Here is a 16,460-nt window from a genome sequence, read left to right on the forward strand (position 1 = left end):
AAGGTCCATAAAGCAAAGGTAAATTGAACATAAATGTATTATTTAGAATATTGTTTTGTGTGAGTACATCAAACTTTAATACGATTGAAATATATGGTTTGAATATATGGTTTATCTTTTTACAACAGTCCTTGATGAAGTTCAATAGAGACCAAAATGCATTGGACAAATAATAGTTGTTGCAACAGGCCTACCAAAAGATTGTCTTTACGAATAAAGACAACCATTGAAAAACTCATACAAGTATCTGAAGTATCATTAAGTAATGAGCATGAAAAATGTAATTGGGGTGGAAAAAAAGTAAATGCAGGGGTTTACCACACAGGTCCTTCCAGCCGTCTGGGATACCTAACTCAGACTCTTACTATTTTGAACCACCCCATTGTACAAAAGGGGAGTTATCTGGCGACAGGACCAAATTACCAACATACCTAAAACATCAATTCACAAATTAATAAAGAAGAAAGAAAAAAGTGGTGCCCACCAACCCCCATTCTAGACAAGGCCGAACAGTACAGATCAGTACCCTCTGTTGGATGCACAACCTTGGGGATCCACAGGTCTTCCTTCACACCAAGATGTGAGTCACCGATTCAAAGGCATCTGCTAGCTCTATGATTCCCAGAGCATTTTCTTAGGATCCTTGCGACACCTGTCATGCACGCCAAGGGTACTTTTCAACCTTGTCTGTGAAGAGGACAGTCACATTCTAGAGTTTAATTTACTGGGAAAACTCAGAGGCAACCTTTTCTTTCCTGAAATATTTTGGAAAAACCAATCCTTGATCTCTCCTATGCCTTCGAGCAAATGCTTTTACTGCATTATCAGTCCCTGTTCCATGTTATTAGAATCAAGGATAATCCCCAATTGGCCCTGGTCTTCCCAGCTCAAGAGATTCCTTCCCTTGTTAATCACTTCAACCACGCAGATCGCTCCTTTCTTCCTATAAAATGCACCTCTGCTTGGAATTCCCCTAATATTTGCCTTGGCAAATCTCCATATGCATTGGCTAATAACTAATTGCTGTAGAATGCATGTGCTAAAGTGTACAGCCTGCAAAACTATTCACCAAAAGCTTCACAGCTTTTACAATAATGGCAATCTTGGAATGTGGCTTCATTTTTCTCTTACCAGCCCACACTTCTCTCACAGACATAACTCCTTTTGCCACATTCAAAATCTTCTTAATTCTTGTGGCGACTGTTGCAGACCTCACTGATACTCTTGCTCTGCAAATGGCTACATCAACAACCAAACCAACACATCGTCCTGCCACAGTTGCAATGCAACATTCAAACATAACATTCCTTACCATTCTCTAGAGGTCTGTGGTCTCCACAACTAAAAGATTGCACAGCGGAACTCAGTTTCCTCTGAGTTTTAGCACCCCTTTCTTTAACTTCCTCATCTCCTCCAATGTATCTTTATAGACTTGAACGCTGGCTCTCTCTTCTATTTGGAAGACGAGAAGGTGGAGATTATCCTAAATGCTTCAATTGCCACTGAGCCTTTTAATCACACCTTCAAGCTCCTTCACAAACGATCATGTGTACTCCACCTTCTTCATCTCTATTGCTTCATCCAGATAGGGGTTTTCCTTTCTTCATAATTCTTTTTTAATCTTGTGAATATAGCACTCGATTAAAAAGTGAGCCCTACCATGATTGTCACACACCGGACCAAATTCACATTTAATCACCAACATCTTAAAAGCTTTGAAAAAATGTTTTTGTCTTTCAGCTTCCTTTTGATCTTGGATGCCAAACCTGTAACTGGGCAAAATCCTATTCCCATATCCAGCTTCTTTAAAATTCCACTTGACTGCATTAAGCAGGCCCCCCTTCTTCCTCCAAAGAGACAGGGAGCCCCTTGTTTAATAGCCCTCCCGCCCCATGACCCTGTCAGTGGAACAATGGGCATCTACGCATTTTGTATGTTGGTCCATTGAAGGCTAGACTATTTTAGGAAGCCCTCCTTGACCGGGGGTTGGAAAAACAAGAATGGAGAGGTCTGAGTAAACTGGGGTTGGGGTGCAGTATAGAATGCAGTGAACTTTCTCAAGAACCAGCAGAGCTAAAAAGAAAATACTTAATGTTTCGCTTGGAATTGAACATCCAAATGTCATTGTTACACAGTCCCCGCCGCAATGAGATATCCAAAGGTATAAAACCACCACTATGTAAAATAAACCAGAAATAAAAAATTACCTTCTAACAACTTCTTTCCATCCCTCTTCTCGTTTTTGCCCTCTCTTTGGACTGGTAAGATACAGCTTTCCATTTGTGGTCAGTGGCAAAGACGCAGGTTTGTGACTAGATGATAAAGAGTTCAAACGCATGTCATTTTCACATCTGAAATTGAAAAATTAGCATTAAAATATATTTTTGGTGTAAGATATTCATCTCCAATTAGAACCGCTATGTTAACACATGTGCCAGCAAATGGAAAATGTACTTGCCACTAATTTTCTTTCTATGGATTCTTCTCCCACAGATTCTTCATCTTGATAGAACATCCCGTCAGCTCCATTTGCCCGATCAACCGGGAGCGTAGTGCGGCTCAACGTCTCCTCCACTACTCCTTCACGCATCTATCGCGCCACACTCAACTCCATCTTGATGCTGGTGATCAAACATATAGCATGGACTTTGCCCCACATATCAATTCCAAACTCCCCCCACCCCTCCCAATTGCTCGTTTTAAGCATCAGAGGGAATTGGGTCCTCTACACGCAGAAGATTTTTCTTGTGAGGAACAAACTGGCAAGGACGTTTGTCATCAAAATACTGAATATAGAGGCTCAAAAAGAGTCACCGTTAGGAATGAAAGAACCAAGTTAAGGTCCCAAGGTGGAACAAATGGGAATTGGAGAGACATTAACAAGGCCCTTCAAAAACGGGGCCACAATCAGTAGGGAGAAAAAGGAACCCTGTCAGGTCATCTCTAACAATGATAGAGAACAGATAATCCATTGTTGTGTATCTGTAAAGCCAGCCTGGAGAGGGATAGCAAAACAATTCCATGACCAAGTGGGGAACAACAAGGAGTCTGCACCCTGTCTTTACACCATACTTCAAATCTTCTCCATCTGCAAACTTAGAGAGACCTGGTAAATGGTCTGTGTGCAGCCAGTAGCACCCGCAACACCCCATCCTTCAGGTCCCCACCTTCATACCTCATCTCTCAAGAGCTATGCATGTACATTGGGAAACTCCGGGTTCGGGTGAAGTACCTGTCCTTCCAATTGGAATAAGCGGCAAAGACTCAGGAAGATGGCGAGGTAGGCAAACGGCCAACTCCAAAAGGTTCGGGTACTAAGTTCGCCTCGTCTAATACGGGGCGATTAGTTTCTAGCAAGCCCAGATGTTTTTTATAATGGAGAACCCACAGGATAACTGGAATCGGAGGGCAGGCATTGTGAAGGTATAAGATCCACTCCACCATGAAAGCAGCCTCCAATGCTGCCTCGGTGTAAATTCCCTAGAACAGAACTGATTGCAACAAAGGACAGCTTGAAGTGTAAACAGGTCCACTGAATGGGTTCCCCAAAGTGTGGCGATCTCAGAAGTGACCTCAGGGGAGATCTTCCACTCATGTGAGACCATGCTCTGCCTGCTCAGAGCATCAGTTGACCCATACTCCGTCACTGCTAGATGAACCACAGAGAGAGAGAGACTCTGCTCTCCAGCAACCAGAATCCAAGCCACATGGTATCTCTGTACAGGACAGCAACCCCACCTCCCCCACCCTTGCTTGTTGAGGTGGTGCATGGTTACTGTGGTGTCTGCAAAATCAGAATATTCTTTCCCTGGAGAGTAGGTGCAAAAATCAGGCAGGGCTAGCAGGACCACCGACTGCTCCAGCAGCTTGATGTGCCTCCAGTACTTCTCAAAGCCCACTAGCCTGTAGAAACATGAAGCGAGTGTCCCCAGCCTTTCAAAGAAGCGATTTGGCCCAGGTGATGTTCCCCTGCCATCATATTCTCCCTATTGGTGAACCACAAGAGGTCCTTGGGCTCAGGCCTCGCTACTAAAAGTACATCTGTCATGTTGTCAGATTACTACCACCACTGACTCCTGAGAAGCCACTTCAGGGAGTTCATCCGAAGACTGACCTCTGGCACCCAGAAAAAGTAAGAAGCAATGAGGCCCAGTAAGCGGAGAAAGGTTGATGGTAGAAGACTGGTGGAGTAACAGAAGCATGTGACCGTTGGTCCAACGCTCGGGAATCTTCTTGGGGTGAGGTCAGGGGGAAATCTTTCCCCACCCGATGGTCCAGGACTGCTCTGATGAACTGGAGCCTGTGTTGATGCTGTGTGCGACTTCTGCAAATTTAGGGAGAAGCCCAGACACTGCAGCAGCGAGCAGGTGTCCTCAAGATGCCTCGAAACCTACTCTGTGGAACACCATTTGATAAGCCAGTGAAAGTATGGGTATTTGAAGACTCCAGAGGTGTGCCACCACCATTGCCATAAGCTTGGTGAGCACCGTGGGTGTGGAGGTCAGGCCAAAGAGGAGCACTCTGATCTATGCATGCCCAATGACATCTCAGAAAAAATATGTGCTTCTGATGGATCACCACATGAAAGTAGGCGTCCTGAAGGTCTGCAGACAGCAACCAATCCTAGGATGTTAGAGCCTGCATAATCTCTTCTAATGTCACCATCCTGAACATGTCCATCCTCTGGAACTTTTGAAGGACCTCAGGTCCAGGTTGGGATGGTACTCGCCTCCCTTCTTCGGAACCAGGAAGTAGCAACAACCACCACTGGTACCTCCCCCCCCAAACTGGCACCACTTCCCACTGGACATTCAGCAGAAGGAATCTCAATTGTTGCTGGAGCTTGCAATCAGATGTCTAAGAATTTGTAGTCTGACCAGGGCCTTCCTGAGAAAAGGCGGGCAGTATACCATCTCAACCAATTAGAGGACCCAGTCAGAGGTAGTAATCTTCCACCTGTCACAGTCCCAGTAGACACTTGCTCCAACTGTTGAAACATGGGGGAAAAGGAACAAGTTACTTACCTGTAACTGTTGTTCTCCAGCATGGGTCTGGCATGGATTCACATGCTCATGAATATTCCCCGTCATCAGGTTGGGAATCCTCTGTAAAGAAAAAATCAGTATCAGTTTTGTTTCTGATCTATCTTTCTTAGTAGTAACCAATCATAGATCTCTGGGTCATACTGCCCCCAGCCAATGACTGCCCTCTCCCTAAGCCCCGCTTCTGGCAGCCATCCTCAGATTTGGTAGCACGCAAAGTGGCAGTATGACCAAGTGAAGAGCCGCAGAGGGGTAGGCGGGAGGGTTCGCATGTGAATCCATGCCAGACCCATGCTGGAGAACAACAGCTGGAGAACAACAGTTACAGGTAAGTAACTTGTTCCTTCTCCAGCATGGGGTCTGGCATGGATTCACAGGCTCATGAATATAAGAATACATAGCAGTACACACATGCTCAACTACGGGAGGTGGCAAGGCTCAACATTAAGCATTACATCCAAAACTCAACATTAAGCAATTCTTACCTCCTCACCAGGCTCACCTTAGGCAAACAGGTTGCGCAGCACTGCTTGGCCGACCCCGGACTCCTCACTGGAGTCCCGATCAACGCAGTAGAACCTTGTGAAGGTGTGCGTCGACCTCCACGTAGCAGCCCTGCAGATGTCCAGCAGGTGCACACCAGACAGGAACGCCGTGGTAGCAGTGATCGCTCTGGTCGAATGGGCTCTCGGACGGCCGGGCAGTGGTCGGTTTGCCAACCGGTGACAGTGTATGATACAGCCGGAGAGCCATCTGGAAATGGAAGTCTTCGAGAGAGCCTTCCCTTGATTCACAGACCCAAAGTTCACAAACAGCTGTGACGTCTTCCGAAAACTCTTCGTGAGGTCCACGTAGAACTTCAGCGCTCTAGCTACATCCAGCGAGTGCAAAGTCCTCTCGGCCGGCGTCGAAGGCAAAGGGAAGAAAACTGTTAACACCAAGGGCTCGTTGAGATGGAAGTCCAACGGCACCTTGGGTATGAAGGAGGGGTGCATCCTCAGCACCACCCTTGTGTCATGAAAAGTCAAGTATGGAGGCTTGCAAGATAGGGCCTGGATCTCTCCCACTCGTCGTGCGGAGGTGATGGCCACAAGGAACGCTGTCTTCCATGACAGGAACTTCAAAGGCGCCGAATGCATAGGCTCGAATGGGGCCCCCCCCATGAGCCTGGTCAGCACCACATTAAGCTCCCATGCTGGGGCAGGAGCCTTCACCGGCGGGAACGATCGGAATAGTCCCTTCATAAATTCCTTCACCAGGCGATGAGACCACAAGGACACCTGTCCCGTAGTCCTGGTATATCGGGAGATGGCAGCCAGATGTATTTTGATGGAGGCGTGAGCCAGTTCAGCTTTGGCCAGCGACAGTAGGTACGGCAGTACTTGAGGGGCCGTAATCCGCAGAGGGTTAATCTTCTGTGCATGGCACCAGACGGAGAACCTCTTCCACTTATGACCGTAACACGACAGTTGAGGACGCCCTAGCTTTTGCAAGAACCTCTCTGCAGTCAGCCGGGATATCGTACCCTCCAAACTCTAGTGCTGCAGGAGCCAGGCCTGCAAGTTCAGCGACTCCGGGTCGGGATGAAGAATGGCTCCTCCTTCTCTGGAGAGAAGATCCGCGTCCGCCGACAGCTTGACTGGTGGGGACATTGACAAATCCAGAAGGTCCGGGAACCAGATCTGCCTCGGCCACGCCGGTGCGACGAGGATCATTCTGCACCTGGACTTCTTGAGCTGGTTGATGAGACGAGCAGCAACGGCAACGGAGGGAACGCGTATAGAAACAGGCCGTCCCAAGGGAACGAGAAAGCATCGCCCATGCTCCTTGGCTGCGGGAACGTGCTGGCGAACCTCTGGCACTTGGAGTTTGTCGCCGTTGCGAAAAGCTCGATCCGGGGTTTGCCCCATCGTCGAAAGAGCCGATCCACCTGGTCCTGACGTAGTTCCCATTCGTGACACAAGCGCAGCTCCCTGCTGAGTGAGTCGGTGATGGTGTTTTTTATTCCTGCCAAGTGGAAGGGAACCAGAAATACAACCTGGGCGACGGCCCAGTGCCACAGATCCTGGGCCTCCTTGGATAGGGCTGGGGATCTGGTGCTTCCCTGCTTCCGTATGTAGAACATTGTGGTGGTGTTGTCGGTGAAGATTCTCACCACTTTGTCCTTGAGGGACAGAAGGAACGACTTTAGCGCCCAGAACACTGCTCGAAGCTCCAGAATGTTGATCTGGAGAGACCTCTCCTCCGGGAGCCAAAGGCCTCTTGCATGGAGATCTCCAATGTGGGCCCCCAACCCTCCAGAGAGGCGTCTGTCGTCACATTCTCCTGAAACGCCGGGGTCTGAAAGTCTGTGCCTGTAGTGAGGTGCGCATGGGTACCCCACCATAGGATCACCCGACGGAACTCCTCGTCGAGAGGGATCCTGTCTTCGAAGCAGCCCGTCGCCTGAAACCAGCGGGCGTCGAGGAACTCCTGTAGCGGACGCATCTGAAGTCTGCAAAGGGGTACAAGGTAGATGCATGAGGACATCATCCCGAGGAGGGAATTGATGGACCTCACCCTGGCCATGTCCGTGGATAGCAGGCGCCCACAATGGCCTTCGTCCTCTCCTCCGACAGGCAGGCCAATTGCCCCACTGTATCGAGCTTCGCTCCCAGAAACAGTGCTACTTGCGATGGAACCAGATGGGATTTGGGGTAGTTGATGGCAAATCCCAGTTCCGTGAGCAGCCGGACCTTCCTCGCTGTGTGTTCGACGGCGAGTTCTCTTGTCCTCGCCCGGATTAGCCAGTCGTCCAGGTAGGGGTAGACGTGGATCCCCTGCAGGCGCAGCCGCGCCGCCACTGGTGCCAGGCACTTGGTGAATACCCTAGGTGCCGACTTTAATCCGAACGGCAGGGCTTTGAATTGGTAGTGGCGTCCCTGAACCACGAACCTGAGAAACTCTGTCCTTTTAGAATGGGGGTGTGGAAGTAAGCATCCTCCAGGTCCAACGACGATAGGAAGTCGCCCTCCTCCAACTGTCCCAGCACGTGCTGGAAGGTGACCATCCTGAATTTCTGCGCCTTGATGTACTTGTTTAACCGACGCAGGTCCAGGATGGGGCGCAAGCCGCCTGTCTTCTTTATGACGAGGAAGTACCTTCAGTACACTCCGGAGCCCCGGAGCCTCCTGGGGACGAGCTGGATGGCACCTTTCTTGAGCATCGCCCTTACCTCCAACAGCAGTTGAGGGACGTGATTCTCCTTCCTGGCCACGGGAGGAATGCAAGGACACTTCTTTTGGAATTCCAGCGAGTGCCCGTTGGCCAGGGTGTCCAGCACACAACGGTCGGTGGAGATGGACTCCCACACGCTGACGAACTTCGTCAGCCGGCCTCCCACCGGGGTGCTTCAGTGGGGGCCCGACGCCACGGCCGGTTCAGTCTTGCTTGGAGGAGGTCTTGCCGCCTTGGCCTCCTTGACGACGACAGGATCCCCCTTGCTTGCCGCGACCTCTGTAGGCCTCATGGGACGAGGAGCGGGCCGCCTGGCGGTATGTAGAAGAGCCACCGCTGGATCCCTTGGAGGCACCCTGTCTGCCTCCGGAGCTCCGAAAGGGCCGCCGTCGTTGAAGTACCCCCAGGGCCCGGGCCGTCTCCGAGTCGTTCTTGATGGCCTGGAGCGACTTGTCAGTCTTCTTCCCAAAAAGGTTGTTGCCGTCGAACGGCATATCCAACACTCTGGTCGGGACGTCCTGGCGAAAGTCCGTCGCCTTGAGCCATCCTCGTCGTCGGAGGCAAACCCCGTTGCCCAGTTGGAGAAATCCGGTATCGGCAATGTCCGTTGCCACCGTTATGGCGTGATCCGACGCCACCTCTCCTTCCTGCAGAATTTGTAGGGCCTCCGCCCTCTTGTCCGGTAGGAAGTCTAGCAGGGGAGCTATCTTGAACCAAAGCTCCCCGTCGTAGCGGGCCACGATCGCTAAGGCATTGGCCGCCTTAATCGTCATCGCCGACGACGAGATGACTTCGTCCCATGGAGTCCAACTTCTTGCCCTCGCTGTCCGGCGGGGAAGTGGAAGTTGAAGCCGCCGCACCCCCTGCTTTCTTCTTGGCCACTGCCAAGACGACAGAGTCCGGAGTGGGCTGGGCCCTGAGACACAAGGGGGCGGCATCGGGAACTCGGTACTTCTTCTCGTACCTGTCCCTCTTGGCGGATGTCGTGGAAGGGTTCTTGAGGATAGCCAGCCCCTTGTCCCAGATGTCGTTGAGCAATGGCACCGCGAGGATCGTCTTCCTCTTGGCCTCTCGACGTTGGTAAAGAAACCCTTCCTTTTTCTGTTCCTCAGGGCAGAGCTGGAAGAGCTCGGATGCCCTGGCTATCATGGCGTGAAAGGAGCCAATTACGTCAGGTGGAGAAGCCCGAGGGGGGTTGGGGGGGGGAGGGGTGAAGACGGGATGTCCGTTGTGTCATCGCCGCCGTCGTTGGCCGTCCCCGTCACTGTATCCGTCGCCGTATCCTCTCTAGGGTCCGGCGAGGGGGGATGAGGGGTCCACAGGCCTCGCGGGCACGAAGGGAGGAGCGGGGTGGACTTTCCTCCGCTTGTTCGTAGGGCTTCCCGACGTGCCTGGTTCTGGATCCTCCGTCGGGGTCCGTGGTAACCTCGTCCTTATCTCAGTACATAAGGATTGGATCACCAACAAAATGGCCGCCGAGCTATCCCGGGGCTTGGGTAATGGCTGCGATGGACGGGATGGCTGCCCCACTGGGCCCTCTTCGTCGCCATCGTCGCTATCTTTGATCACATCAGCGGGAACAGTGCCCTGGGATCGAACCTTCTCGAACTTCTCGTTGAGGCCTATGAATCTCTCGTTGAGGCCCTTCCCGGTTTCCATCAGATCCTCCTCAGAGGCTGATTCCGAGTCTGTAATGGCCACCGGCCCACCCCCCCCCCTCTTTCTGCCGGGGTCTTAACGATGGGCTGGAAAAGAGGATTCCCTCCGCGGTGGCAGGGATACTCTGGGCCCAGAGGACGTTTCCACCGGTGTAGTCTCAGCCGGCTTTGCCAGGGTCCCAGCGACCACTTCGATGGAGGCCTTTGCCGGCTGGATCAAAGCCCTCACCACCTTAGGTGCGTCCTGGGCCTTTGCCTTGGGGGGAGGGTCAGTGCCTCGCTCCCCCTCGGGTCCCTTCGAGATCGACCAGGGCCGCTCCAGCAGCTTACCCGGGTTCTCGGACTTCCTCTTCCCTGAACCAGAGCGCTGGCTCGTGGATGAACGTGCTGGGGAAGTCGTGCCATGCCTGGCAGCCGAAGAGCCCGACCTTTCGGCGCTCCCGGTGCCCGCGGACTCGCGGTGCTTGGCCTTCTGTTGGGCCCCCGTCGCCGGGTGCCCTCACAGGACTTAGAAGCCCACTCAGACTTAATCTTCGCCTTCTCACCCGCTGTGCCCTTCTCCAGCCAGGCGGCGAGGCGGGAACGACGATCTTGTTTGGTCCGTTCCAAAAAGGTTCTTGCAGAACGCACAGACCTTCTCCACGTGCGTCTTGTCCTCATGAAGGCAGTAGAGACATTGTGAATGCTCGTCCTCCTTGAAAACATTTTGTAATCCGCATCCAGGGCAGCACCTGAACAGCTTGGATCCGGGCGTCGAGCTTCCCTTGTCCTGGGCCATGTCCGTTGAGGTAGGCCGCAGATCTTCCGGAATCCTCCAAGAAGCGTAAACTCGACGAAAACTTCACCCTTGAGGGGCGGAGAAGAATTCCGAAACGGGTCCCCGTTATCAGAAGTAGAAACAGTGGAGCTTGAGGCTCGATTAAACTGAAAAATGAGAAAATCTCCTGAAAAAGCATGAAAACGCAGCAAAAAACTCGAGAGCTAAGCACGAGGACTCCTAACACTTGAACGTGCAGTAAAAATCTGAGGATGGCTGCCAGAGGCGGGGCTTAGGGAGAGGGCAGTCATTGGCTGGGGGCAGTATGACCCAGAGATCAGTGACTGGTTACTACTAAGAAAGACAGATCAGAAACGAAACTGATAATGATTTTTTCTTTACTGAGGATTCCCAGCCTGACGGGGAATATTCATGAGCATGTGAATCCATGCCAGACCCCATGCTGGAGAACTCAGAGGTTTCCATGACACCAAAGCAGTTTGGCTTTTCGCTGCCGGGGCTGGAAAATCCTTTCTACCCTTGCTTGCCCTGGGTCAACTGCAGGGAGTGTATCATTGAAACCGCCCTGCCTTTCGAATTGAAGGAAAAAGATGGTTTGATATGTTTGACTGCCTTCCACAGAGATTTTGCTGTAATCTTAGACTCCTTAAATCCTGGTACTGAATCGTCAGCCCATGGCCCAAAGAGATTCTCTCCATCGAAGGCCATGTCAAAGACCTTCGACTGCATGTCTGGTAATAAGCCAGAGCCTTGAAGCTGAGAGGCTCTCTGGATGACCGTCAATCTCCCCATCGCCCTCCCAATGCAATATCCAGGAAGCCATTTTTAATTTCACCTCCTGATCCGTAGATGGACACTTCCGGAAAATGTGGGAATACTTTGCAAAAGCACAAGAATGATTCATTGCCTTCAACGGCATGCTTCAAGATGTGAAGATGAAGATTTTTGAAAATGCGTCTTCTTTCCCCCCCATGCCCCCGACTCTGTATCTGTAGGAAGCTCTACATCCGACAGCCTTGAGTTGACTGCTGCAGCCTGGACCACCATCCCATTCAAGCTTGAACGCGTGGAGAGGAAAGGCTGATCACCTCTAGCTTGTCTATATTTTTTGTAAGTTCTGTCGACTGACTGCATAGAGCATAGACGTTGCCATATCATCGCAATCAGATCCACTATTACAGCACCATCTCTGATTGTGGCCCTCTATCCAAGATATCGGTTAGCTCGTACTGTAGCAAAGTTCTCAACTTGGCTTTGCGTCACATCTCACTATAAACGCTGGTCTTGGTGGCGCTGCGGGAGAATCAGTTAGACTGTTTCATTAGCCCATCTCAAGATGGGCGCCAGGATGCATCGCTCTCGCTATTCTCAGCTTGCTGTGCCTGCCTGCAATTGGTCTCTGCCCGTTACGCTTGAACTAAAATGGCGCTGGTGCACAGTGTATTCTGGGAGCGCTTGGATCCATGATGGATATTTAGTTCATGCCGCAGTGAAAAGCTGCACACATTTTGCTGAGTGTTAGATTCACGGTGCTGAGGAAAACATGCTTTCCAAACCTGGTATGCGGTCAAGGACATTTCTGCTGGGACAGCTAACTTTTTTATCGTTTGTTATTGTTCTCCGCGGAGCGTGTTTTTAGAGGAGAGAGGCACTCTGCTCCATGAGGGTGGCTCTCGATTGACCCAGCTGGCAACCGACGGCTGCTCATCAACTGCGCAAGTGCCATTTCCAGACGGTTCGAGAACTGCCACCCCTTTGCGGAGTGTGTATATATAAGGAAACCCGGAGGTGGTCAGGTGAGACTTCGGCCGGAGGACGACGCTTACGTCCGGCACTCCTGTGAGCTGTGGTGCTCTCGGCCTGGCTGTTCCCAGGGTCTTCCAGCCGCTTCTGGGCGAGATGAGGAATCTAGTTGCACTCACGGTGATGTATTACCTTTTGAATTCTTTGTTTCTTCTGTGATTTATGTCTATGTTACTTCTTTGAGTTATTTCTATGTTATCATTGGTTGCTTCTAAACTTTTAATAAATAGCCGTATAAGTGCTGATTATCTTCTAAGAGTGTGTGGTTGCAAGTTATTGCGTCTGTCTGCGTTCAAAGTATTTGCTCTATAATTGCATTGGCGATTTATGTTTTTCCGTGCACTCTGGGGAGAGCAATACACTGCCCCCGCTGCTTCATGAAACGGGATATCAACAGCCAGAGACTGAGCCGCGTTGCGTCGCTGCTCCAGAGCATGTCGCTTCATAAATTCGCCTGCTAGAACTTTCATTTTCCCAGATCTTGCTCTAGTTCTACGCTCTAACATTTCTGTCTTCCCAGATCCTCGACACAAGCGGTTACGTTCACTTCCAACTCCATTCCCCGCCGACTCCCATCTTTCGACTGCATTTCCCTTCTGCCGTTCACAGAAGTTTACAACCGGCTTTCAGCTTACCTTTCTCCTCGCAGGTCATCGGAGCATGGTAGGACGCTGTGCACATCTTTCCACGCCCACTTACCCACGGTGCTTCTCCATGATCATCGATTATTTGTTGCAGCAAGACCTTGTCTCACAAAGTCCCCGACAATTCGGGAGACTCCTCTGCAAGGGATTTCACATCCGCGCCCCATGGCATTCAAGTCCATTGTTTCCAAGCCTGAACACAGTAGGTGAACACGATTCGAGCCGGTCCTTTCTTGTACTCTGCGGTCCCGCTTTTGCCTACAACTAATCCTCCTTCTAACACTATAGGAAGCACATGTTCCCCATGGAATCGCCCAGATGCAGGTCCTCTCTGATCTCCCAGAAAGGTATATCCTCTTCTAGCCACTAGGTTCCACACACGTTTCTTTATACTTACCTCTCCTTTTCTCATTGTCAGACACCTTAAGGTGGTTGTTCCTTGAGGCTTCCCCCGTCCAGCAATCCCTGGGTTCCACACTCTCAATTCGAGGCAACAGGGTTTTCCTCCCCAGAGGGTTTTTCCTGGGGGCTCTGCATCTCTGATTCCTGGCTGACAGGCGGAGGGCAGTAGAGTCCTCAGGGGGGTTTTGCTGACTTCAAGGAACTGGCATCTAATTCAGGTTAGTTGCCTTCTATATATGTTAACCTATATTCATGACATTTGAGGCCAGGAACCACCTTCCAATACTGAGCATTCGGATTTGCGGATGGAGTAGCTTGCTGCAGCTTGACGTCATGGGACATATCCAGTCGACATGCGTCATGCAGACTCACCGCAAGCTAAATGAGCTCCGCTTGACCAGCCATAAAGTCCAGCACATGATCAAGTCCATCGCCTATAAGAGCCCATCCCGCTCCTCTCTAGGGGCCGCCTTGGAAGGGTACGACAACCTTTTCCTCTAATGAGTCGCGCCTATCCCTGCACTTCTTTCTCTTCTTGTGGGATAGCGATCAGTGTTTCTTCTGGCCATAACACTGAAATGAAAAGGAGGAATATGTTACATCCCCGTTACTCCTGTTTTCCAGCATTGATATCTTTCACAGAGTCATATGCTGTTCAAATATCCCCTGTAGACGGGCTGGGAATCCTTAATAACATTAGTGCAGATTTCATTAGAATTTGAGAAACTGCAGGTACTTTAGTGTTCTCAGTCATTTTGGGCCAACTTACCATTTAGCCAATAGGCAGTGCCTCCCTTAGGTCCACCCCCAGAGGCCATCTTTAGATTAGCAGAACACAAAGTTCCAAGAAGAGAGCCATATGCGGGATGGCTGGGAGAGTTGCAGGTGAATCTAATCAAGATAACAGTAGAGAACAGGAGTTACAGGAAAGTAGCTTATTCCATCTCCCGCATTTGATTTTTTTAGATTAACATGCTCTTTGAATAGATAATAAAGCAGCATGCATACTATGCAAAAAAGGAGCAGTCTCACCTGCAGAAAAGCTCATTAAGGCGAACAGATCAGAAAGCGCTGCTTGTCCAACCCTGGACTCCTGTGTGGAGTTCCTGTCAACACATTAGAACCTTATGGTGGTTTGAACAGATCTCAGTGTAGACGCCCTGCAGAAGTACATCAGTGGTACACCAGAGAGGGAGGCAGAGAAGGAAGTAGTAGTGGATGAAACTGCTCTTGGGGAATGCACTTTATCAACCTGGAAGCACCCCGTTAAAGTGATGACAGAAGAAGAGGAAAGCAGAGAGCCATCGGGAAATGGAATATTTAGATTATGCCCTTGCCAACAGCTGAGATGACTTCCAGAATGTCTTGGTATGGGCAGGATAGAACTTTAAAGCTCTAATGGGCCCACCCTTTGAACAATTACATAAAGCAAGCATCTGTTTAGAAAGTAAAATGTTCAACTCTCAGGCAGGAAGGCACAGAAAAGGCCCTACAAGAACTCAACGAAACGATGAGACCACAACAAAGGAGCAGTGGAGGTGCGAAAAAATCATGAAATTGCCACCAGTTCGACCTTGGAGAAATTGGCCAGGCACCGCGGTCCAAAGGCAGGGACGGCCAAATTTGGTGAGCATGGAAATTAAAGTGATCCATCTTCTGAGCAGCACGCCATATCATGAAATGTTTCCACTATTATAGCAAGAAAAAGTAGCTGGAGGTCGAGACTTCGTTAAAAGTTTCGTGGCATAGAAACGGCCCGATTTCCAAGGAAGGAGGAGCCAGGTCAGATCGCCAGAGGTCAAGTTGTGGTGTAAGGAGCATTCCCTTGGCCAAGGTGACTAGGTTGAAGGCTGGAGGCCATTTGATGGGAGGTGCTGAAGGGAGGGGAGAGGAGCTCCAGAAACCAGAAATGTGTCTGCCAGGTTAGGGCCGCCAGATCATTTTATATTGCTGTGTCTTGAAAGCAAGTAGGGCCATTAGAATTGGAGGAAACGGGGGGCAAGCGTAAAGAAGCTTGTTCACAAACTGGAACATGTAAGCGTCAACCAGGCTACTGGCTTGGGGAAATCTGCTTGCAAACGCGTGGCCTTTCTAATTTTCTCTGGTGGCAAAGAGGTCTATGTCTGGGACTCACCACATTTGAAAGACATGAACAACTTGGCTGTGGAGTAGTGGCAGGAGAGTAGTTTACTGCTGAAGGAGTTGGCAACCGAGAAATAGATGATCGGCAGGTGGAAGGGGTCATGAACATTTGGTGCGCAAAAGAACCCCTTTCTGGATTACGCTTGTGTAGAGAGGATGGGTGATCTGGTGTCGTCAAGTTTCAGGATCTAAAATAGTGTTGTCACTAAATACCCTAACCACCATCCCTTGGAGATGGAGACAAAAGGATTTCAGCGCCCAGAAGACCACCCTCAACTTTAGGACGTTGATATGCAGGGACTCGTGAAACCTCCTGCGGTAGACATGCACCAGGGGAGGCAGGGCACCGAAGAGAAGTGAAATAAAGAGGAAGCTACATTTTTTGCTGCCAAAGGTTCCATTACTGTGCCCGTGTTTGGGGACACCCACAAGGATGGAGGAAAGGGGACGGGACATATGAGTAGGTCAACTATAGCTGCTTGCAGGAGAGGGCCTGGATCTCCCCGACTCACCTTGCTGATATAAATGGCACCAGGAAAGCAGCCTTCCACAAGAAAAACTTCAGAGGAGCCTGATGCATTGGTTCAAATGTAGGCCCCATAAGCTTAGTCAGAACTACATTGCACTAGAAAGCAAGGGCAGGAGACTTCACTGGCGGAACAATCCCAAAGAGGCCTTTGAGGAACTCCTTGACAAACCGGTGTGACCACAGGGAGGGCTTGTCTGGTGCCCGGGTGTACCGGGATAGGCCAGCCAGATGAACTCTGATGGAGGC

The 16,460-nt window shown here is 50.5% G+C and overlaps 1 protein-coding gene across 3 annotated transcripts in view; it reads right to left on the reverse strand.

The window, feature by feature from the left end:
* The window catches only part of ANKHD1 (ankyrin repeat and KH domain containing 1), a 1,723,611-nt gene that overhangs the window by 388,994 nt on the left and 1,318,157 nt on the right, over nt 1-16,460 (reverse strand). For 2 of the 3 annotated variants that reach the window (XM_069652666.1, XM_069652664.1), the window contains exon 27: nt 2,208-2,351. In XM_069652666.1, the coding sequence (XP_069508767.1) occupies nt 2,208-2,351 (144 nt within the window). The remainder of the gene's footprint in view (nt 1-2,207; nt 2,352-16,460) is intronic. The other variant, XM_069652665.1, reaches the window with a different exon arrangement.

The sequence above is a fragment of the Ambystoma mexicanum genome, chromosome 3p (assembly GCF_040938575.1).
Source record: "Ambystoma mexicanum isolate Mex_15411 chromosome 3p, UKY_AmexF1_1, whole genome shotgun sequence".
Classification (NCBI taxonomy): Eukaryota; Metazoa; Chordata; class Amphibia; order Caudata; family Ambystomatidae; genus Ambystoma; species Ambystoma mexicanum.